Source organism: Aspergillus japonicus (assembly GCF_003184785.1).
Source record: "Aspergillus japonicus CBS 114.51 unplaced genomic scaffold BO86scaffold_111, whole genome shotgun sequence".
Taxonomy (NCBI): Eukaryota; Fungi; Ascomycota; class Eurotiomycetes; order Eurotiales; family Aspergillaceae; genus Aspergillus; species Aspergillus japonicus.
The window spans coordinates 42,659-65,143 of NW_020291748.1; the positions used below are offsets into that span (position 1 = coordinate 42,659).

At 49.5% G+C, this 22,485-nt stretch overlaps 11 protein-coding genes across 11 annotated transcripts; 8 read left to right on the plus strand and 3 right to left on the minus strand.

The window, feature by feature from the left end:
• Positions 1–24: 24 nt before the first annotated feature.
• Positions 25–1,855, minus strand: BO86DRAFT_425428 (putative arginine permease; the record flags this gene model as incomplete). Its single annotated transcript, XM_025675482.1, has 4 exons — positions 25–199; positions 249–360; positions 425–1,598; positions 1,679–1,855. The coding sequence occupies 4 exons, from the start codon at positions 1,853–1,855 to the stop codon at positions 25–27; spliced, it is 1,638 nt and encodes a 545-aa protein (XP_025522139.1).
• A 796-nt stretch (positions 1,856–2,651) lies between these two features.
• On the plus strand, positions 2,652–3,474 carry BO86DRAFT_279876 (uncharacterized protein; the record flags this gene model as incomplete). The annotated part of the gene is made up of 2 exons (XM_025667321.1): positions 2,652–3,111; positions 3,194–3,474. Coding segments are annotated over 2 exons (741 nt in total), but the record flags the coding sequence as incomplete, so codon positions are not given.
• Positions 3,475–4,605: 1,131 nt separating this feature from the next.
• Positions 4,606–5,602, plus strand: BO86DRAFT_404853 (acetate uptake transporter family protein; the record flags this gene model as incomplete). The annotated part of the gene is made up of 3 exons (XM_025674047.1): positions 4,606–4,955; positions 5,010–5,184; positions 5,285–5,602. The coding sequence occupies 3 exons, from the start codon at positions 4,606–4,608 to the stop codon at positions 5,600–5,602; spliced, it is 843 nt and encodes a 280-aa protein (XP_025522141.1).
• Positions 5,603–6,185: 583 nt separating this feature from the next.
• BO86DRAFT_349836 (putative zinc-containing alcohol dehydrogenase) lies at positions 6,186–7,556 on the plus strand. Its single transcript, XM_025669368.1, has 3 exons — positions 6,186–7,127; positions 7,182–7,277; positions 7,334–7,556. The coding sequence occupies exons 1-3, from the start codon at positions 6,248–6,250 to the stop codon at positions 7,429–7,431; spliced, it is 1,074 nt and encodes a 357-aa protein (XP_025522142.1). The 5' UTR covers positions 6,186–6,247; the 3' UTR covers positions 7,432–7,556.
• Positions 7,557–7,727: 171 nt separating this feature from the next.
• On the minus strand, positions 7,728–8,330 carry BO86DRAFT_425433 (nuclear transport factor 2 family protein; the record flags this gene model as incomplete). The annotated part of the gene is made up of 1 exon (XM_025675483.1): positions 7,728–8,330. The coding sequence occupies exon 1, from the start codon at positions 8,232–8,234 to the stop codon at positions 7,728–7,730; it is 507 nt and encodes a 168-aa protein (XP_025522143.1). The 5' UTR covers positions 8,235–8,330.
• An 872-nt stretch (positions 8,331–9,202) lies between these two features.
• On the minus strand, positions 9,203–9,913 carry BO86DRAFT_393585 (uncharacterized protein). The gene has a single exon (XM_025673054.1). It carries the CDS (start codon positions 9,887–9,889, stop codon positions 9,272–9,274), a length of 618 nt encoding a protein of 205 aa, XP_025522144.1. The 5' UTR covers positions 9,890–9,913; the 3' UTR covers positions 9,203–9,271.
• A 620-nt stretch (positions 9,914–10,533) lies between these two features.
• Positions 10,534–12,693, plus strand: BO86DRAFT_373247 (uncharacterized protein). The gene is made up of 4 exons (XM_025670374.1): positions 10,534–10,658; positions 10,722–11,306; positions 11,383–11,517; positions 11,574–12,693. The coding sequence occupies exons 1-4, from the start codon at positions 10,605–10,607 to the stop codon at positions 12,324–12,326; spliced, it is 1,527 nt and encodes a 508-aa protein (XP_025522145.1). The 5' UTR covers positions 10,534–10,604; the 3' UTR covers positions 12,327–12,693.
• Positions 12,694–14,804: 2,111 nt separating this feature from the next.
• Positions 14,805–16,172, plus strand: BO86DRAFT_423327 (serine protein kinase; the record flags this gene model as incomplete). The annotated part of the gene is made up of 5 exons (XM_025675394.1): positions 14,805–14,851; positions 15,040–15,356; positions 15,409–15,624; positions 15,690–15,815; positions 15,868–16,172. 5 exons carry the CDS (start codon positions 14,805–14,807, stop codon positions 16,170–16,172), a joined length of 1,011 nt encoding a protein of 336 aa, XP_025522146.1.
• A 381-nt stretch (positions 16,173–16,553) lies between these two features.
• Positions 16,554–17,516, plus strand: BO86DRAFT_373248 (uncharacterized protein; the record flags this gene model as incomplete). Its single annotated transcript, XM_025670375.1, has 2 exons — positions 16,554–17,002; positions 17,060–17,516. Coding segments are annotated over exons 1-2 (840 nt in total), but the record flags the coding sequence as incomplete, so codon positions are not given.
• A 229-nt stretch (positions 17,517–17,745) lies between these two features.
• Positions 17,746–18,360, plus strand: BO86DRAFT_425447 (uncharacterized protein). The gene has a single exon (XM_025675484.1). It carries the CDS (start codon positions 17,766–17,768, stop codon positions 18,318–18,320), a length of 555 nt encoding a protein of 184 aa, XP_025522148.1. The 5' UTR covers positions 17,746–17,765; the 3' UTR covers positions 18,321–18,360.
• Positions 18,361–20,114: 1,754 nt separating this feature from the next.
• Positions 20,115–21,653, plus strand: BO86DRAFT_425449 (uncharacterized protein; the record flags this gene model as incomplete). Its single annotated transcript, XM_025675485.1, has 2 exons — positions 20,115–21,536; positions 21,600–21,653. Exons 1-2 carry the CDS (start codon positions 20,187–20,189, stop codon positions 21,651–21,653), a joined length of 1,404 nt encoding a protein of 467 aa, XP_025522149.1. The 5' UTR covers positions 20,115–20,186.
• Positions 21,654–22,485: the final 832 nt, after the last annotated feature.

A 22,485-nucleotide genomic window follows, 5' to 3' on the forward strand; every position in this document is an offset into this window, starting at 1 on the left:
AGCTTGAGCCCATTAGGAACACCTCTATCCCCAGAGGATATTGAACTTGGACCACTTGCTCGTCTTGACAGGTTCATCCTCTAGATCATCTCGCATTTCCTGGAGCGCTTGCTGCAGGGGGATCTCACGTACGGGGACCAGCCTCGTCTTCTTCCAAAACTTGTATCCAAGATAGAATGCCAACACAAGGGGGATGTCCCTGCTACCGTTAGTTATGATATGCATATTCGCTCAAGCAACACACTCACAAATAAGAAGACACAAATGACGCGGGATCCCAGTTCCCCTTGGTGAACACAGTGAAACCACCGGTGAAGAGAATGATGATGCACGACACGAGGGCAAACCACGAGCTATAATCTGTCATCACCCGAAATGTGTCAGTCACAACTGCAAGCACACTCAATCGCATAGGGTTCCTTACATGACCACCAGTTATGCCATGGCAACTCCGCAGGTGCAATCCCCTGCGCCCGACATCCCTGGATCAAACGGATATGGTTCAACGCGATGGTGATCCAGGAGACTAGTACTCCCGCCGACGTGAGGTCCAGCAGCCAGTTGAAGACAGTATACGCGCCGTTTGAGCAGCTCAAGTACGCCAGACACGAGACGGCGATCTGCAGTGCGGCGCACATGTATGGTACGCCGTGACGCGTCGTTCGAAGGAAGACCTTGGGCGCGTGGCCCTTTAGCGCGAGGCCATATAGTGTGCGCGTGCCCGACAAGATGCTCTGGTTCGACGAAGACCAGGCAGACGTGAGAACGACCGCGTTGATGATCGATGGCACGACCTTGATGCCGGCGTCGGCTGCAGCAATGACGAAGGGGCTGGTAGCCGCCGTCCCGGAGTAGTCGTTCAAGCGGGGATCGGTGCTGGGAACCAGCATGCCCACGATCAAGACGGCAATAATATAGAAGATGGTAACGCGGGCAAAGACGCGCTTGCAGGCCCGCGGAATGTTGCGTCGCGGGTTCTGCATCTCGGCCGCGGCCATCGTCAGACTTTCTACCCCGGAAAAGCTATACACGGCTGTTGTCAGAACCGCCCAGAAGCCCAGGAAGCGTCCCCATGCACCAGAGGCGATGTATTCGGAGAAGGGACCGGGATCCTTCCAGTAATGAAATCCCAGACGAGGGGCGCCAGCCACGCCACCGAGGTCAATGACTAGCCCCATGATGACAATTCCAATGATGAGGAGAATCTTGAGAATGGCGAAGCAGAACTCGAGCTCACCGTAGACCCGGATGAAGAGTAGGGCGACAACGGCGGATAGGATAATTAGGATGGTCACCCAGATGGCCGTGTTCAGGTCCGTCCAGTACTGGATCAGCACGACGGCGGCCGAGATCTCACTGGGCACCGACATGAAGCAGCCATATACCACATTCCACCCGATCGCAAACCCCAGCCCGGGGTCGACCAAGAGTTCAACATGTCGTACAAACGATCCAGTCACGGGCATCAAGGCTGAGACTTCCCCCAGTGCGATCTGGATCGCACAGACAATTACACCAACCAGCATGTACCCGAGCAGGGCACCTAGTGGTCCTCCAGAGGCAATTGAGCTGCCCAGTCCAAGAAAGAGCCCAGTTCCCTATCGATTCCAAGTGAGAAGGTTGTTTCTTAGTTCTTGCCCCCGCAGGGGCTCTTCAAGGAGCATAGAAAAGCACTTACAATTGCACCGGCAATGGCAATCATCTGCGTATGCCGTTGTTCTAACCCGCGGCGGAGATTTTGCGCCTCTTCATCCTGAACAATCCGTTCCCCATCACCCCCCTTGCTCGTTTCCTCCGTCGGTGGTTGAAAGGAGATCTCTGGGCCTTTCGCCGGGCCGATCTCAGTTGCACTCATTTTTTTGCTCCTAAAGTGCGAGGACAAGAAGCCAAGTGAAAAGAAGGAGGGGTGCAATCGAGCTGCAGCTGAAGGGGGGCATTGCGCGGCCAGGCGAGCCAGGGCTAACTTACTATCTCTGGGATGTGGCCGGAATTAATTAATCCTAGGCTTGTGATTGGGCCTCCGGCCCGATTGTCTTAGTTGGTGCGAATGGCGACATCCGGGGGTGATTTTGACGGTGATCAATCAAGTCAGTCACGGTGAGGATAAGATAAGAACCCAGAAGTCAGGGATCCAGAGATCACGTGCGTGCATACTCCATCCCAGAAATCTAGACTTACTGTTAACATTACTCCAGTCTATTTAGATCAGTCATCATGTAATTCTGGCGACACACTGTTTTTCACCAGGGACCCATGACCAGCACAAGCAACATAGTAAGCCGGAGCCTAGTACCCATTCACCAAAGGACTCTTGTGGAGCCTTGAGGGTGAATGCCTCACTCTTCCCTGACCCATAGCAGTGACTGGGAAGTAACACATTTGGTTTGGTTTTGTATCTCTTCTTCTTTTCATCATCTTCTTTCATTCTCTCTGATCCTCCACATTGCACCTCTCTACTCATCCACCACCCGCTCTCTGAAAGACCTCCGGCCATGGCAATAATCGCCAACTACATCATTGATGAGACTGGCGAAGTCACGCTCGTCCTCCACGCAAAGCTGACTTCGTTGCCCACCCCTGACAATGCCTCCCCCGAGCTGGTGTCATCGACCGCGAATCTCGACCAGTCCCTCAAAGACATCGAAGCGCGCATCCAAGTCTCCGCCAAGCATCTCCGGCTCGCCTCGCCCGTGTTCGACCGGCAGCTGACCGGCAGCTTCAACGAGGCGCAGAATCTACAACGCACTGGAAAGGTGGACATCACAGTCGAAGGCTGGGACTTGGAGGCGTTGCTGATCCTGTTGCGCATCATCCACGGGCGCAACCACCGGGTGCCTCACTTCGTCCCACTGTCGCTCTGTGCTCGTATCGCCGTGTTGGTCGACTACTACGCCTGTCAGGAGGCTATGCAGGTGCATCTCCGCCTCTGGAAGTCGCATCTCGAGACCCAGATCCCTACCGGCTACAACGCGACCGAGACCCTCGAATGGATCTGGGTGTCGTACTTCTTTGATATGAGCCGGGTATTTGACCAGGTCACCCTCCTGGCAATCCGACATGGAGACGAACACATGGAGTCGACTGAATTCCCGGTGAAAGCGAGTATCATGGGTAAGTGGGCGATTCATGACACGCGTGTTTAAACCCCTAACACCCATATTGACATACTGACATGCGACCTACACCGCACCAGAAGCAATCAAGACCCACCGGGAGAAGTCCATCGAAAACGTGCTCAACCTCATCGCCCGATGGAGAGATGGGCTGCGCCAAGGCTTGTTCGGCTGCACCTTCGAATGTCGCTGCGACGATCTGGGGGCGCTAGAACAAAGTCTCTTCGCTGCCAACCTGTATAATCCTCCCACCACGCCGTTCACCGGTTGGAGTTTCGACTCCCTCTTCACCCACGTCAAGGCCTTCCTCAAGCCGTCCTCGCGCTGCAATCTTCTGAGCTATCTCAACCATGACAAATGCGATGCGATCCCGAAGATTGTTCAAGAGGTGGAGACTCTCAGCTCGGAGATGCAGGGGTTGGATCTGACTACCTACAAGTGAGAGGACAGAGATTCTATGAAGTTATTACCTGTCTTGACCTTTTGTCCTGCAATGCGACTTTCTGGAAGATAGATAGGGAACAGTTGCTGTTTCTAAGGCGTGAATTAGTGGATATAATACTGGATGTCGTGTTATCTGTGCTGCTGAAGGTTGAGCCTGGGTGTAATCGAAACTTATCACCGTAAAAGATATCCCCGAGACGGGGAGGAGATATGCCCTTAACCTTGAATCAAAGGAGCAGGACCGAAACCGGCATGTGATGGAAACCTAGCCCCTACCCTGAGCCCTGAGCCCTATGTCGGATTATGAACGGTCTGTTTGATCACGTGCATCGGCACTGGGCCGCTGGGGAAGTGCCGAGACGCCGCTGAGCAACACGACTTAGTCTAAGCCTGCGACAGTGCTCGCCACCTGCAGCAACGTACATCGAACCAATAGAAAGACCAACCCGATTCCATTTAGGACATTCTACGGGGCTGTTGAGTACACCAAAGCTTCAAGGTTGCCGTTCGCCCGGAGTCAGGGGCAAACTCGAGAGACTCGGTTCGATGTAGGCTCGAAGCTTGGGTACGAATGAGATTCGCTGTTTAGACTCCCGGATCTGCCTTTTCGCACGTACATCATCCCCAATTGACCAGCCTATCGAGGTGAAATCAGCTGTTGATCCACACTAGCAACCCCTCGCGCGGGGATATAGTTCCTTCCCCCAGACAGGCACCGCTCGAACGATAATTGCAATTGTAGATCCTGGCCCACAACTAATGGACGCATCCAATCGACGCCCCTTCCGCTCGAAGCACCTGGATGGATGCTCATTATTGAGAACACGGGGGAAGCTAGCTGTTCCCCGCATGAGGACCACGAGCTGAAGGCAGGTTCCCTGTCTGAGAGATCCGGAATCCTGAGCGAGAATGAAACGAACTCAAATCTCAAGGTTGACTTTCGAGTATAAGAGTCACAAGTCCTGACCCAAAGAATGCCTGTCTTGCAATCGATTTCTGTATGGGTGGACTTTTGCAAAGCGCTTCATCATCGCATAAGTCGGACATCATGCCTGAAACCTCAATTGATGACAGCGAGGTGCCTGAAAGGGTGGATACTCACACCTCGGCCTTGCACCACCTCGACAAGCAGCTCGCCGAATACGGACCGTTGGCTCATGTGCCCACTGCGGGAACATATCTGCCGGCGTTCGCAGGCGAGTTACAACCTGGGCTATACAAGCCAGTCAAAGAGCGCAAGATCGCGAACCCCGCCCCGCTAGGACTGGCTGGCTTTGCCCTGACCACCTTTGTCCTGGGATGTGTCAACATGCAGACGCGGGGGATCACCCAACCCAACATGGTGGTCCCGCTGGCTTTCGCTTATGGCGGCCTGGTGCAACTTCTCGCTGGAATGTGGTAGGTCTACGTCCATCCATTTACTAGGTGCCAGTCCTAACTCTATGGTGTCAGGGAGATGGCCGCCGGCAATACCTTTGGTGCGACGGCACTCTCCTCGTACGGGGGATTTTGGATCTCTCTGGCCATGATCTTCACCCCCGGAGGATTCAACATCGAAGGCCAGCTCAAGGCTGCGGATAATGGGTCTGCGGGCATGTTCTATGACTCTTTCGGGCTGTATTTGATGGTTCGTGCCCCTACTTAAACCCTTGGAAGCAAAATACAGCCGTCGAGTTGTTTGTTCTCTGTGTTATCTTGAAGCATCCTGCTTACTTGACCAACACTAGGGCTGGTTCATCTTCACCTTCTTACTCGTGACCTGCACAGTGAAGTCAACGGTCATATTCTTCTCCTTGTTTGCCGCTGTCGACATTGCCGTGCTCCTGTTGGCGGTCGGCTACCTTCATCGCCCCGGCGGCGCACCCTACACGCCTCTGCTCAAGGCGGGGGGGCTGTTTGCCCTCCTGGGGGCCTTCTTGGCGTGGTATATCTGTCTGGCGGGCATTGCCGACACGAGCAATAGCTTTTTCGTCATCCCCGTCTGGCACTTCCCTTGGTCGGAGAAGGGGAGGGAATCGAGGAGAAGAAAGCCTGAAACTGTCTGAGGTAGAGTCTTCCCCCAGCTCATGCGGGGACGGTAGGTCATTGTGTATAAACTCTTTCATTCACATTCACCGGCGATCGATGGATAAGCAGGCGACTAGCTCCGTACTTAGATAGGTAGATAAGCGAGATATATTGCCGCTGGGAACCGCCTGCCGCTTCCCCGCAAAACAAGGGAAACACGCAAGTCAATTCACAAAAAGAAAACAAAAACAAAGATTGCCAGGCCAGATAAGAAGAGAAATTTCATCCAATTAACCCAACTCTACGTCAAACTCGTAGCAAATCATCGCGTCCAATGTTGAGTGAGCAAGTCCCGGCGTCTCCGAGACATCTGCCACACGTATCTGTCTTTTCCGCGGAATACGACCACAGGCAGCGACGCGTAGCTCGATTAAGCCAAGCGACTGCAGCAGCTCAGCGCCATGCAGCTCGCCACCTTTACCCGGCAATTCGAGCCGACCCTGGTCCTAACTATAATTGGTCACTTAGTACATGACATCCCCGCATGCTGCATGAGCTGAGAGTGCTGAAAGTACTGGAGAAATGCAACGCAGACCCTGGCCCTCGAGATATATAAAGGGTGCAGTGCGGGGCCACACACAAAATATTGGATACCACAACTCACAGTACGGCCGTGCACTACTATGGGGTCCATCTACACTATGAAAGCGGTCGTTTACAATGGTCCTCACCGTCTGGCCATTGAAAACCGCCCTAAACCTTCGATTGAAGAGCCCACAGATGCCATTGTGAAGGTGACTTATACCACCATCTGCGGCACGGATCTCCACCTCCTCCAGAACGACATCCCATGCAAACCAGGTTGTATCCTCGGCCACGAGGGCGTCGGAGTGGTCGACTCGGTTGGACCAAGTGTGACTAACCTCCAAGTCGGGCAAACCGTCCTGATCTCCTGTATCACCTCCTGCGGACACTGTCGGTTTTGTCGGAAGGGTATGTCCTCTCAATGCACAACGGGGGGATGGATCCTGGGAAACCAGATCGATGGCACGCAGGCAGCATACGTCCGGATCCCGCATGCCTCCTTCTCCCTCCATCAGCTTCCCCCGGAAATTGACCCCAAGGCATATGTGATGTTGTCGGATGTGTTCCCTACTGCGTTTGAATGCGGCATCCTGAACGGCGATATCAAGCCGGGCGCACGAGTCGCCATTCTAGGCGCAGGACCAATTGCATTGACGGCCCTAATGATTCTAAAACAAGGTTATGGACTGTCTCGACAGGTTGTGATCATTGGTAGGGGCGAGTATCGGCTGGAGCGGGCAACAGAACTGGGCGCAGATCATGTCCTGACCACAATGGACGGTCGGGACAAAACCCTCGAGGCCTGTCGGAAGTTGACGGAGGGTGAGCTGTTCGACGTAGTGATCGAAGCCGCTGGAGCCAAGGAAACATTTGATCTGTCGCAGTATCTGGTCGCACCGGGTGGGACTATTGCGTCGCTGGGGGTACATGGAAGCAGTTGTGCCTTCCATCTGGAGCATTTGTGGCATCGCAATATTTGTCAGTGACTCCCAACACTCTGCTGAGTGAGATGTGAGCTAACAATGGATGCAGGCTTACGGACGAGTCTCGTGGATACGAGTACCACACCGGAATTACTGAAGATGGTCCAGGCCGGGATACTTGCCCCTGACGCATTCCTCTCCCACAGTAAGCTTCCTGCCATCTGAGATGTTTCTGAGATTGTGCAAAGCTAACCACTGTAGCATTTGAACTCGATGAGATAGAGCAAGCATACGAGGTATTTCGGGCGGCTTCGACGCACCGGAGCATGAAGGTTCTACTTACCTTGGGCTACACATGATAAAAGCGCAGTACAGTCATATTCTCAAATGACCGTGGTTCATTTTAGCTGCTATTCGGTGGATGGGTCTGGGCTGGGGTATTTGTCTAAGGTGTCCATGCTGCGGGCAACTGCTTACTGCTCACTCTCGTTCAGCGTTTCGTCATGTTAAACATCTATTGGTGATCACTGTTATGGACTGGGATTGCCCTCGTAAGCCATCATGTTCCCGTCATAAGACACCAATCACCCAACAAAAGTCTATGTATATAGTCATCTTTATATAACCCTATATACAACCTCACTTTCGACTCTACCTACTGTTCACTGTTTCCGTTGACACTTGCCATTACCCCCTCATCTCCTTCCCTCCAGAGAACCCTCAAGAGCCATTCCTTGACCCTCCACACCTCATCTTCCTCCTCTCTGATTACATCGACAAAGTAGAGTCCGCCCGCCAATAACCCCTTGGAAGAGGCATTGAGCCCCTCTCCCGGTCGATAGTGCTGCGCCAGAACGGTAGCGACCAAGCTAGCTGTCCCTTTCACCTCATCGAACTCGGTGACGCGGAGGTTGGACAGGTGGTGGGTAGTGTCTATCTTGGACACCGTGTCGTACACGTGTGTCTTGATAGCGTCGGCGCCCTCGAGAAGGCGACCGTTCAGGGTGAAGCGGGCGGCTTCGTGGATGGCAGAGGCGAAGAGGGCAGGGCTGGCGGTGTCGATTGAAATGAGAACGCGGTATATGGGGTCGATGATGGCGTCCTTGGTCTGTGGAGGGATCTTGGGAAGGGATGTGAAGATGTTAGGAATATTGGTTGTCATCTTCGATCTGTCATAGAGGAATTGGAGGATTGATGTTCTGTCTTAGAGTCATTCGCCGTAACTTTCAGCGTTAGAGGGAGCAGTAATAGAAGAGAGTACCTTGATGTGGTATTTGGCCAGTGGTCGATGGGTCCAGTGCGTGGACAATTGGCACGTTAAGTATTGCGCATATAAGATGTTGTGATGTTAGAGTCTTAATGACCTGTTGTATAGACCAGTTGCTTAAGCTTAAACCCGCGTTAACTCCGCCTCTCAGCTCACCCGGGCTCGGGGTTAACATTGTTCTCGGCACTAAGTCAATGCCATGGAGATAGCACTGGAAATAGTTTATGGCCGGAATGTGGCAAGTGAGAAATGGGAAAAATTGGGTGTTATCAGGTAAGAGCAAATCCTTACAGCTTAGCAATGTGGTCACGATATTACGCTAGAACACACAGTGGCATGATGGTAGAAGATGGATATTGTTCAAAGTAATATTCGCCTTGTCTGTGCCGTACAAATAGCATTCATAGAGCTTAGAGAGGCAGCAAGATACCATGAGGCCAATATTCAGAGAAGTATCCGAATGAGGTCTTCTGATCACCGAGCTGACATTCAAAAGTTTAGCCGCAAGGCTGGAGAGTATGACTTGAAATAGCACCAATTTAAGTAAGTTGGGCGTGAAGCCACTCAGAGTGCCATTGCAGAAAATAGAGTTTTTTTGGTAGTTTATTGGCCAGAGCTAGAGCTAAGGCTACCAAAGCTGCTGGGGCGTTGGGGTAAGAGAGCAGCTAGAATGCGTCTACTCATGAGAGTCTGTTTTAGTTGTAGATTTTATCAATTCTGTCGCAGAAGTTGAGTTCCAGTCCTGTAAAACAGAATTCTTGTCAATCTTTAGCGCCTCCAGCTGTGACTTACAACGAATGTCATATCACAAGAGAAGGAAAGCGGACTGTACAGCCTCGTCCTGAGAGAAGACACAAAATTGGGTTCTGAACATGCTATGCAAAGTATATTTTTGCGAGCCCGGATGTATCATGCCAAAGTTCTATCTCAAATCAAAGAACTTGAAAATCAATACTGGTAGGTTCGCCCTCGTTACAAGCGCTCACATCCATGGGGCAAGCACTCATCACGACGATACAATCCTGCTCTGCCCTGAGGGTGATAAAATCCCCGGCCTTGCTTCCCGGGATCAAACACGTCAACTTGTTCTTGTCGACAGCCACATTCATGAACAGGTTCAGAGGATCAGGCATCCAGCCATGCTCGAGGAACTCCACCAGGTACTGAAACGATGGATCGTCAATCTTCTTCACCGCTTTGAAGAGGTTATCCGCGCAATTATCATGTTCTATCGAGGCGCCGAGCTGTAGATAGCGCTCTGGGGAGCAGGCGGCATAAAGGACATCGTGAATTCCGGGAGACGCATCCTCCGTAACTGTCAGAATAGGATCTCGTCGGTTGTCGAGGAAAGATTCCTGCAGCGAAGGCAGAAACTTATGCAAGGTTGAACGAGTATGCGTCATGGACATATAGCGCGGGAAAGAGATAGTGGATGGAAGCGAGAAAGCCCAGAAGTCCACAACCTGGCCACCAGATGAGTTGATGACCTTGATTGATTGGCCGAAACGTAGTCGCTGGGTGGCAAAGCTTCGGGCAGGGACGGTCGGCATGGTTATCTCGCTGTCTTGAATCAGATTGGTGTATCAGAGAAGTAGATAGTTAGGTGGTGGGACAAGAGGAAAACGGTGACAGGGCATAGCATATTTATAAGCAGATACATTGGCGACTCGGGAAGGGTGGTTCATAGTACTAGCCTGGTGAATACTGAGGTACAGTACATACCACCTGGCAGGGCTTGGCATGCTTGATCTAGTACGCATTGTGGATGGTGGTGGAGTATTCAGGTTCTTGGCGGAAATGGTCTCTGGATTGGGTTAGAGTGTTTCATACCTAGTTCTTGGCGGAAATTCGATTCATTTTAGGTTAGCGTAGAATAACACCAGCTCCAGCAGTCTTAATCAGTGCTTACATTGAAGGTGTTCTACGCCCCCACAAGCATCTTTACCAATATTGCCAGAAAAAGGAGTGATAATGCAGTAACACTTGTCTGTGTCTTATTTTTTCTCCCTTGAAGAGACGGACCTTACATTAGATGATGCACTGATTCCTTGAGAAGTACAAAGTAAACCCTTCACGGATGACTCAGGAGGGGGGAATACCCCGCCCCCGTGACTGGCTCCGCAGTTGTGAATCCAATTCCACACCTTAGGTTGGTAACTTATCATGGATTTCATCATCCATCCAAGCTCCGCAAATAGCTTTCATCCCTCCTACTAGGTCACTGTGTTCCAGTCCTATTCCTCATGAAAAACAAAAGAAAAAAAAATGAAACCTCAAAGCATATCAGTTTGTCAAAATTGCCGGGACCGTAAGATCGGGGTACGCCACCACTTGCCATAGACCTCCGTGTTCTTCGCTCTCACCCAACTGACTAAACACTAGTGTGACGGGAAAGTCCCTGCTTGCACGCAGTGCCGCTGGTTCTTACAACCATGCCCGGGTTATCTGCGACAGATTGTATTCGTTCACCAAGCACCAGGTGACCCTAACCGCAACAACGACAATACCTCGCGGCCAAAGCGTCCACAGGATAACAACAGCCTGGCACAAGGGGTAGCGATCAACAAGACGGGGGATCTCATAAAGAATTCCACATATTTCAGATGGTCGACGGCGGAGGAGCTACTGGCGGTGGCTATTGACCATTTCATTCCCGCGTCTAACTTGCCGGTATCCATCTCGGAGTTGTATTCGTCGCAATCGCTGGTCTGCGCTTCCTGGTTAAGTGTGCTCCCCAATTTCATCAATGAAGAACGATCCGGATCTCTTACTATACAGGCTACTAGAGCCCTGGGACTTTCTATTATTTGCCGGGGCCAGAGAGGAGAGACCAAGCACTCCCACAATTCCCAGCGTCTCGAATATTACTGCTCTGCTATCCACCAACTCCAAAGCCAACTGCTCCTGAGCAATGAGTGCGGTAACGAGCAGACTGTTGCAGCCATTATGTCATTAACGCTTGCAGAGGTACGCTGACTTTCATTGCCAGGCCACTTGGCTCCTGTACGAAAGCTAATCCTGATTTTCTGTGTTCTTTACGAAGTTGATGATGCCAACCTCCCCGCAAGGCTGGAGATTTCATGTAAGGGCAGTGGCTGAGTTAGTACGAAAACTTGGCCCGGATCATTTTATTACTTCGACTGCTCACCGGCTGTTTGTTGGCTTCCGCCCTCTGATCGTATGCAGGAACTGAAAGGTCTCAGGAATTGGTACAGCAGGATAACATGAGTACAGTTGATCGAAGCCATCCTCTCACGCAGCCCTACCTTCTTGGGGCTACAGCAGTGGCAAAGTGTTCCATTTCAGAAGCACTTCCAATCTCCAATGCAGCGGCTTTTAGGCTATGCTGCCGTTCTCCCCTCACTGCTCCATCAAGCTGATGCCGCCAAGCTCATTCCCGCGCAGCAAGGGGTTGCTGAAGTACAAGCCGTTACACAGGCACTAACGAAATTACTCAAGGAACTTCGACAATGGGTGCTGTCGTATCAAAACTTATTTCGAGGACCTTTGTATTGGACCAAGCCAAAGGACCGAAAGTCGAGCTACGTCTCCTTATTACCATTGTGCTTCCCCAACGCCCTTGCAGCTACGGCTCTCATTCATTGCTGGACATTTCAGATCATCTGTCTCACGCAGCTTGATGAGATTGGGGTATTAAGCAAACATTCTCAACACTGTGGAGACTTCCATGACGTTTTCCCCCTTCGAATACCTAAAGACCCGGTGGATATCTGTGTCAAAATCTGCCAAAGTATGGACTATTTCTTAGAGGACAACATGAAAGTATACGGCCCTGCTGCAGCGATATTCCCGTTTCAGATTGCATACAGAACCTTGCTTCTGTATTCAGACCCGCAATCTGACCAGATCAAAACGTGCAACGTTGTGATTTCCTCCTTTCATCAGAAAGGCTTTGATGTTGGGAAATTGTCTTCGGATTTATCTTTCACTATACAGCAGCCACGAACCCAGCTTCGCGGAGACTGATAAGAGATGGATCTCAACGCCCCCTCAGCCAAAGAACTTTGATAGGCGCCATAACAAGCTGTCAGGTGACCTGTGTGTGGGTAGCAGCTCCCTTGGTAAAATATGTTTTTGCATTGTGTCCGAGTCAGACACTCGAATTTGGATACTGGGGTAGGTCAACAAGACCAGCACTTAGCAAATCCCTGCTGAAGTAAATGGAACCGGCCGCTTGTCAACCCAGCTTGGAAGGAAGGAGCAACTCGACGAGCAAGAGCTTGCACGAAAAGCGATGTCCATAACTACCCATCCTCTTTAGTATCGGCTCGATTAATTTGAACGTTCTGTTAGCCCATGCATACCTCAGGTGTCTATTTTGTTCTGGCTTTGGATCTCGCCACTACAATGAACGCACTGGAACACTCTACTGATGGATTAAGCAGTAATTCGAAGAAATTGGTAGGCTTCTATGGTTGGTATCCTTTAGACCGTGTGATGAAGTACTTATCTCCCGCAAGTGCACTGATAATGTCTTTGTCTGAGCTAAACGTCTCGCCGCTTTTCAGTTGCTTATGATTACACGAAGCAGGCTTTAGATCTACCGATCCTTTCACAATCAATGTCAAATCCCTATTGTGTGTTCTGCATTGCCATTTTATGTCTTACTATATAGTTAATGAGAGACCTCAACCCACCTTATATCTTGATCGCCACCTTTATCGATCGCGATTGGTAGTCAATAGTGGGGAAATGGTCTCTGCTCGCCTTCTACGTACAGTTGCCAGATAAGCTATACCTCGACTCAAGTATGCCACCTCTCTAGATGGTCAGTCCCTTAGTAGGCTCAACCGCACCTGCGAAAAGCTAAATAATACGTTATTGAAGAAATAGCCGAAGTCAAAACTGTTATAGACCGTGCGCTCTCACTTGCCAATGTAAACCATGATCCTCGGGCACTAAATGTTGATTTGAGGTGGGACAAGTGGCCTCAACGAGCAAACATTCTATATCAAAACGATATCAGGGAAGTTAGAGAGTTCTCAGAGGCTAGGGGTAGCCTAAAGCTCAAGTTCCATGGCCACTCCCCCATACTACACGTGGCCGTGACGCTGCGGAAAAAGGATATCGTCCTTCTCCTACTCGGGTGTGGTGCTCGTCTGGATGATTTTTCCAATGGGCGACACACAGCGCTAGACTGCCCACTCCGGGAGTATGATCCATGTGAAGACCAGCGTGTGATCGATATATCCTACTGAATTCTGGTCAGTAGCTATGATGATTTGTTGCGCGATCCCGAGACAATTGTAGTCCTATTAAACTGCCAGAACAGGCGTTAATCTCTACCATGGGCTGTGACCAGTGGTACTGATCTGATAAGAATGATTAGGACCTTGAAATGGCTGTTTAGCCTCCCTCTATGGTATAATAAATATACTTTTACTGATGAACAAGTGCGCGCTATTCTAGACCTCAAGCCTAAAATTCTTTGTCTAGTTACGAAGAAGACATACTTCTCGTTCCAGATATACAGGCCCAGTCTTACTCCATGCCTAGTTCAAAGAAGATGCTTTTCAGCCGAGGGCGTCCTTAGCACTCCAGAGGATTCGGTTGGTTTCTTACCTAGGCCTATATAGCTGAATGTACTCACTAAGTTTCCTTTCCATTATTAATATGCCATTATTCATCTAAGGTACAATTGATAGAACGTAGCTTGCTTCTATTTAGGGCTTGCAACGAAAATTTGTACTTAGTACTGGCGTATGTAGAACATGTTACTGCCGGGATCCTGAACATGCACAAGCTGGTAATTAAGAATGATGTAGATAGAAAATGCCTCAGCCTGCCGATATTCAGGAATTAGGGCTTTATACAAAAAGATTTCCAAGCTTGCAAAGAGAAATGTTTTGGTAACCTGCACTACAAACGCGAACTAAACCATCACATACAAAAACAAGAACATGGAGACATGTTGCAATCCTGAAATTCAACCAACTTTAAAACTTTTTCTTATACATTATGTTCTGTTTAGTCTCTTTAATCTTGTTGGTTTTTCAATATCTACCGAGATGACCCCAACCAGGTCCTCGAACACATTGTGTATGCGTTGATCTTATATTAATCAATTAACTGCTATTAAAGCTTCAAGTCCTTATGCCCTGCAAAGTACAGAAATCAGACCCAGCCCAGAGACTACCAACGGCCGATATAATTCCATATTTCGATAGGATAATTTTGTGATATGCTCTTCTGTTACTGGCAAGCATCTCTACTCCAAGCTACTCTCCGTTAGTACCTTACACTTTTGGTTGGTAATATATATAACCGTATATAGTAAGCTAACGCTAGGAGCCAGATCACATAACTTAAACATTGTCTTTAGTTCAGCCTGCAAATCTGCTAATCAGCTTCTCCCTTACCCCCGACCATATTCTTGTCAGCCTTAAACATTGCAGGTGCACTTTATTTATATTGTTCTATTTTTCTTGCTACATAGTATCAACAATGCGTCGCTTCGAACGGATTTATCATGTAGTAGAGCCCGTTGAAGAGTATTGCTCCGGGGGTATCATCTGGTGCACCTTGGCGACGTGTTCTATTAAAGATACAAAGTTATTGCAAGCTAGCTTTTGGCCAATACTTAACAGTCTGGCTTATAAAGAAGCAGCAAATGTAAATTCATCTCTTTAAAATGCAGTATTATTTCTAGAATAACAAGCTGGTATGTGATGCCTTAAAGGGACTTGCAGCATGTTGTGTTGAAAATATTAAAGTCAAAGGCGTCTAAAGACAACAGAGAGCTTTTCTCCCTTTTTACTCTGTCAGGTTTCCATACGGACCATGCTGGAAAGGGACATGTGGTTGAAATACTCGATTACTTCTCTTATACAGGTCTGAATAGAACGCAATTGTGTCTTGTTTTCCCAGCGATGATATCCGATGGGGAAGTAATAACGATCAGCGGAAACCCGCAAGGGGTAGGATGTATCCAGACTGTCTCTTGTCAGATCCTACTGGGGCTTGACTTCCTTCATCAGTCAGGCATCGTCCATTGTAGTATGTCAGAGCTCTTAGATAGTGGAAGCAGCTATCTAATTGTTAAACACAGATTTGCAACCAGCAAACATCCTATTTACAGTTGCCGGGTCCAATGACATGGAAGAGCTGTTGCAGCCTCCCGAGTTCAGTCCCGTCAGATGGTTACCAGGAGTGGCTGAAGACGACAGCGCCCCCAGATATCTAGTGCTTACGCAAAGGCGTCGAGGGCATTTCGATAATGCAGATTGCTCAACAATCGAGATTAGGATTGGGGATCTGGGTGGAGGTAAGATCTACCTATTCCTACATCTTGTGTGGTCAGCATTACTTAGACTTCGCGTAAACTATCAGCTCAATATATACGACACTGTGACCAGCAGCCAGTAACACCTCTAGGCTTGCGTGCAACCGAGCTGATAGGAAAAGATATTGATGGCACTACTATCGATAAAACCATACACATTTGGACCTTAGGTTGTGTGGTATGCTAGAATCTCTCTGTGAGACCAATCATCACTTTCTAACCCAGGTCTCAAGCTATTTAAACTTGCAACAAATGAGCCACTGTTTCCTCTGGATACATTCGGTCTTACACGCGAAGAGATAGACAGTGGCCACTGTTCTCTCATTACTCGAAGAGTCGGTTCGAACAGTCACGGGGATAGTAAATTGAGAAGATACCTGAGTAAAAGGCTGCCGAGTAACTTTGGTGCTGAGAGTGTGGAGAACTCGGCAGCATTCCTTTCACTCATGTTACAAAACAGCCCTCGGGACCGACTGCCGGCAAGAGACCTACTTCAGACACCGTTCGTATCATCTGCATCTCATTATTAAGATGTTTGGACGGCGGTCCTGCGGCCTCGCCCAGGTTGCCGCTCACCGCTCACCGCCCACAGTTCCGCGGATAGCCTCACATAGCAGAATCCACACATCATTCTTCTACCTCTCTCGCATCTCTCGCAGCTGTCATCAGTTCGAGGTAGATGTATCTAGATTACTCGTGTCGCAAAGTCCGAGCCATGATCGCCCAGCTGAACCGAATACACTCGAGAGCGTGTTTAAGCGAGTGGTGTGCGGCCTTGGCAGGTGCGAGTGTAGATCGCAATTTCTTGGGCCCCACCAGCCGATTGGTACCTAAACCCAATGACTTAATCTCCACTGCCTGCCCCCCTCAGACAAACCAGCAAAGCCATTTGTTTATTCAATCAAACCTTGATCCCAACCACGAGATTGTCCTGTTCTTTTAATATTCTACAACCCTGATCAATTCCCATCAACAACATGGTGGCTACAACTATAGTCCCCCCCAACGACCCTCAAAGCCCCCGCTGGCTCCTCGACCTCCAGGAGTGGAGGACAGTACCCTACACCGATATCCAGCAAGAGATTCTCGACGGGGAAGGTTATGGCATTGTCTCCTACACCTGGGGCTACATCGCCGACGATGGCAAACCCGCTTCCGATCCCCCTCAGGGTCTCCTATGGGACGTCCCCGCCGTCCAGGGCTGGACACTCGCCGAGGCACGACAGGTGATGCAGTCGGTCGGGACTCGGTATATTTGGTGGGACTGGATGTGTGTTCCCCAGAGCGGGGAGCGGATGAGACCGTGGGATGAGAAACTCGACTTGGGTAAGGTTCAGGGGGAGGAGATTGCAAAGCAGATGTAAGTTTGCTTTCCCCAGATAGGCTTGTTGATTCGTCATTTGCTTATTTGGGTAAGGCATATCTACAAACATGCGAAGAAAAGCATTGTTTGGCTCCACGCGACCCTTTGGGAGCGCGAGTCGCCGATCAAGGACTTGCTTCTCCTGTGCGTAAAGGACGAGGAGGACCGAGAGGAACAAGAGAATGAGAGGCCAGCTGAGCTGCAGAAACACACCAATAGCGTGATGAGTCTTCTGAAGCACGCGCACGAGACGGAGCGCTGGACACGCTCCGGTTGGACTTTGCAGGAAGGCGTACTGTTGCACGAAACGGAGCTCGTCGACCGCCGCGGATGTCGACTCCCCGGCAAGCACTTCTGGTACGGCGACCAGGCCACCGTCGGGGATCTTACTGTTCCGATTACTCGATTGGCGTGGGAGATTGCCATCGCCTACTTCATCAAGTCGCAGGGGTATGAGCCGGACGTCGGGTCGCCGATTCCCAAGCGCACGCATGCTTTCGCACGGTTGCCGGAACTGTGGTTGAGGCAGTCTGTGCAGAGACTCACAGCCTCCGGCTTCGTCGGGTACTGGCAAGACAGACCTCTGGACATCTTAGCAGGAAAGCGCGGGCGCACATTCGGCAAGATCCAGGACTCTTGCTGGGCCCTTGTTGGGGCGTTGGGTGTCGAGAACGTTGAGGTCACATATGCTGAGGACTTTGGCATGGACAAGGTCAAGCGGCGATTGCTGGTGGCGCTGTTCGAGAAACACACATGGGGGATGTTGGCACTGCCGTTTCCCGAGTCGATTCAGGACGTAAATACTGGTGTGGAACAGGCTTTTAGGTGGACCGACGTGGCTGATGGGGCTATGTTGCCGGTGCATGCGTTCTGCGTGGAGCAGAAACCCGCGGCTCCCGATCCCAACCTCCGGGAGCTGGAATTCCTCAAGCCCAGCTACACGAAGACGCACAATGTTCGCATCCACAGTTGTAGCCCGAGGAAAAGGATTACTCTGTACCGGGCTTCCATCGACGGGATGGCCTGTTTCCGGCACTATCGTCAAGATAAGGATGGGTTGAAGATTGTCTCGGAGATGGATAGGCCTTTTCTGGAGGATGACCTGCTCGCCACGGCGTGGTTTCTTCCCTTGCATCATGTGAACATGAAAGCCGGAGTTTTGGGGAGACGATGTCTTGCACTGCTGGGCTTGGGGGATAAGGACTCAATTAGGGACCGAGCTGAGGCAGGCTTTGGGGGTACTATTGATATTAGGAGCATTGGGTCGGAGCAGGTAGAGGTTGATGAGCTTCTGTTAACTCCACCTGTGCAGTAACTCGGTTCTCACAAGACTGCGTCGTTGCTGTCGAATCCTGAGGGGATTGCGTGCCCTCGCATGTTTTCCTACATGCCATGCTCCCCTATCATCTCAGTCAAAACGAACGTCTGAAATCGTAGTACGGATCAATTTTGTACACTGTGAATCTTCTCGCCCTTACAAGTACACTTTTGACCATGAGTAAAATATATTGGAAGTCTACTTCTAAGGTATAAACAAAAAGCCCGCTCAATCGAGACATGGACTTAAGCCTGCTGTTGAATAGCCGGGCCAATGGTGGCTTGCATGTACTCTGCGTTGTTGAAGACGTGCTTGTCGAGCAGTTGTTGGGTTTGCTGGTGTTGTTCGTGGAGTAGGTTGATTGCAGCGTTGTCTCCCATCCTGCACGAAGGACGATGAGGCCGGGCATGAACATGGGGTGCTGGCACCACTGTTTTAAGGCCACCCACGAACAGCATCCTTTCGACTCGGAAGCACCAGTTGACGGAGTGAAAGCGGATGCAGCATGTGAATGCCTGGACATGGTGTTGCCAACGGCCGTAGCAGTGGGCATTCGAAGGACGCGTGGTGATCTTTACCGTACCAAACTACAGCTTTCTGGAGTCCTAGTGCAAAGAACTTCAGGTAGTGCAGTGTCACAACTGCCCAGCGGCTGCGACAGGATCAGGCCAGACTGCTAACATAGTTCAAGGCGCAGGGGCCGGTTCAGGCCGTGGCTGAGAGAGGAGGGATGTTTTATGCAGATGAAAAGACCCATGATGGGGTCGAAACTCTGTTCTAGACATGATCACTGGCATAAGGACTTTGAATGCGTCAAAAGCTCGGACACAAAGTCAGATATCCCAATCATGTCTGCGACGACTGAGGCCGGGCCTATTTAGTCATGCGAGACCATATCGATCTCGATAATCCCAATATCTCTTCGAAAATAGGACTATATAGCCAATGAATCTCAGATCCGAAATGCTGCAGATACGAGGAGGAATTTCATTGGCGAACTGCTTTGTGGTACGCTGTGAGTATACCTGGTTTCACCCTGGGTGCCGATAAAAACTGTTTCTATGCTGATCATCTCGAGCTTCGCCTATGCGGTACTAGTCGCTCCATCGACCTGGTGTCGTAAGGTGTGGGGTGGGGTTCACTCGTGACGAGAGGTCGAGGAAGACCTGCCTGGCCGTCTAACTGAAAAAATCCTTGGCGGGTTCAACAATTGCCTTTGAAGAATAAGGAAGCGGTCTTCCGTCGGGTCTATCTTGGATTTCACTTCTATTGCTCGCCCACATCAACGGACTGCACCTCTGATGAAATAGTATACGAGTGATAGCCCAACGTTCCCTGTGTATGACTGTAGGCAGGTGCGGGCATGACCATATTAATTGATTGATTACGGCCCAGTACGCTGGCGATGTTACAGCTGATAGCCGAGGAAGCAACCCCCAATTGGTCCCGCATATGAGCAGAATGATTCAGCCACTCAACTCGGTGGCGAACCAAGTGGGTGGCTGCAGAAATCTAATCTAATCAGATGCAACATATGATCAGATAATTTAGAACACTCAGCTATCGCCCGCCCGCCAGCTTGGCGCCGAGAGGGCACCAATCAGGCAAGCAGATCCTACTACCCAAGGCAGCATAGCGACTGGCATGATAAAACTAATTACATGATTCTATCTTTCATCCAGCAATCTATCTGCCCTTCGATCCTGCAGACTTCTACCCGGAACAAACTTGATTCCGTTTTCAAGTGCGGGGTTACTTGACACTGTCAAGTGGCAGAGCCAAGATACAATTCTGCGCTTTTCCCGGCCCAGCCACGAATTTCTTTTCTTTTGTCGTGTTCATCACCCCCCAAACTCACACAAGATGGGAGACGACACAGCTCGCGTCGATGAGCTCAGCATCAATGGCGAAACGAAGGTGAGCGATACAACCGAGCCCGACCAAGCCGAGGCCGAAGCCCTGGACAAGGGTTTCCTGCAAGGCGATCATGAGCGAGCCATCCAAGGCGAACAGCGTTTCCATCGCTTGGGTTGGAAGCGTCTGACCATTGTGCTGATTGTACAATCCATTGCATTGGGTAGCCTGAGTCTGCCAGCTGCGTTCGAAACGCTGGGCATGGTGGCTGGCGTGTTCTTGACTCTCGGATTAGGGATTATCGCCATCTACGCCAGCTACATCATCGGGCTGGTCAAGCTCAAGTATCCACACTTGCCACATATCGTGGACTTTGGACGTCTACTCATGGGCAGCATTGGTGACAAAGTTCTGGGGGTCGCGTTCGTGGCTCTCCTAACTATGACCGTCGGTTCGCATTGCTTAACAGGGAAACTAGCCCTGGCGACTATCACAGGAAGTAACGTGTGCGCCCTCATGTTCAGCGTGGTGTCTGCTATCATCCTCTTTGTCTTTGCTGTGCCCCCTACCTTTGCGGATATCTCCATCCTGGGGTACATTGATTTCGCCTCCATCATCTTAGCCATTGGGGTTGTCATGATCGCCACGGGAATCCAACATTCCCACAACACGGCCGTTGCGTCAGCCGCGTGGTCGGCCTGGCCAAAGGAAGGCTTGACTCTTAGTGAGGCATTTGTTGCGATCTCGAATATCGCTTTCGCATACGCGTTTGCCGGGGCCCAGCCGACCTTTATGGACGAGATGCACACCCCTACCGATTTTACCAAGTCCATCACCACACTCGCCGTCACGCAAATGACCATCTACACCGTCACCGGGGCTTTGATCTATGCATTCGTGGGGCAAGGGGTCCAGTCCCCCGCACTGCTGTCCGCCAGCCCCCTGATTGCTAAGATCGCTTTTGGTGTTGCCCTGCCTGTCATCTACATTTCGGGCGCCATCAACGCCACCATCGCCGCCCGATTCATGCACGGCCGTATCTTCCAAGGTTCCACCGCGCGGTACATCAACACCCCAATGGGATGGGCAACGTGGCTCACAATCGTGGCCTGCATCAATGTGGTTGGTTGGGTTGTCGCCGAAGCCATCCCTTTCTTCTCCGAGCTTCTCTCTATTTGTGGCTGCTTGCTGGTCTCCGGCTTCTCCTTTTACCTCCCGCCCTTGATGTGGTTCTTTTTGCTCAAGGAAGGGGCCTGGTTTGATCGGCAAAACCTTCGCACCGCTATCCTGAATCTGATCGTCTTTGTGGTGGGAGTCACTATACTTGGTTGTGGGATGTATGCAAGTGTAACTGGAGTGGTAAGCCTGCCCTCCTTGTCAGAACCGGTATTGTGACCTGAGACTGATTCAACCTATTGTTAGATCGCCGCGTTCCAGACGGGATCGATCAATCGTCCGTTTTCATGTAGTGTCTAGCGCAGAGGACTCTCGGTCGCAGGAAACAATAACCCCTCTACAATAGATGCGGGTCAATGTACCTATCTCCCCATTCTCACCTCTCTCTTCCAGAATCTATATATAAAATACTTAGGTTTAGGTCTTAAAAAAGGTTGCTTAGAGAAAAATATAAAAAATATTAAAAAAAACTAGAAAGAAAAAGAAATAGAATAAGGCTAGGCTCAGCCTCCAAGATCTAAAATTTATAAAGTTATAAGACTTTTTAAAAACTTTAATTTTTTAATTAGGTAAAATCTTACATGTGTAAAATTTTGCCTAATTAGAAAAATTTTTTTTTATATCTCTTTTAAATAAGTTTTTTTTAAAAATCGGAGAAAGCCATCTAATAGATTAATATTTAAATATTATCTTTTATATAAAATAAAAAAAATTTGCTTTGAAATTAATAAAATATAACTTTTTAAAGTTTTAAGATTTTATTACTACTATTAGAAGTTATCTGTTTAGTAGGTAATCTTTTTACTGCCTATTTTTTATTTTTTTTTACTACTTTTATTAAAAATTATTTATTTAGTAGATAATCTTTTTACTGTCTATCTTTTATTTTTTTTTACTATTTTTATTAAAAGTTATCTGCTTAGTAGATAACTAATTTTTTTACTACCTATTTTTTATCTTTTTCTACTACTATTATTAAATTTAAATAGTTTTAGAAAAAACTTTTAAAAATTAAAATTATATATAAAAGTAATACTGTTTTATAGTAACTTTAATATTTTTTAACTTTTTCTCTACTAGACTTATATCTATTTTTAATATATAGATTTTTTTTACTTTTAAATTATATTAA

What these genes read in the sequence shown, in the direction of transcription:
- BO86DRAFT_425447 (XM_025675484.1), top strand. Translation starts at nt 17,766, where the DNA reads ATGTTGGCACTGCCGTTTCCCGAGTCGATTCAGGACGTAAATACTGGT.
- BO86DRAFT_373247 (XM_025670374.1), top strand. Translation starts at nt 10,605, where the DNA reads ATGAAACCTCAAAGCATATCAGTTTGTCAAAATTGCCGGGACCGTAAG. An exon ending in GCCGGGACCGTAAGATCGGG is followed by an intron (nt 10,659 to 10,721) that starts GTACGCCACCAC and finishes ACTAAACACTAG; the next exon opens with TGTGACGGGAAAGTCCCTGC. An exon ending in TGTCATTAACGCTTGCAGAG is followed by an intron (nt 11,307 to 11,382) that starts GTACGCTGACTT and finishes TTCTTTACGAAG; the next exon opens with TTGATGATGCCAACCTCCCC.
- BO86DRAFT_349836 (XM_025669368.1), top strand. Translation starts at nt 6,248, where the DNA reads ATGGGGTCCATCTACACTATGAAAGCGGTCGTTTACAATGGTCCTCAC. An exon ending in TTTGTGGCATCGCAATATTT is followed by an intron (nt 7,128 to 7,181) that starts GTCAGTGACTCC and finishes CAATGGATGCAG; the next exon opens with GCTTACGGACGAGTCTCGTG. An exon ending in TGACGCATTCCTCTCCCACA is followed by an intron (nt 7,278 to 7,333) that starts GTAAGCTTCCTG and finishes TAACCACTGTAG; the next exon opens with CATTTGAACTCGATGAGATA.
- BO86DRAFT_393585 (XM_025673054.1), bottom strand. Translation starts at nt 9,889, where the DNA reads ATGCCGACCGTCCCTGCCCGAAGCTTTGCCACCCAGCGACTACGTTTC.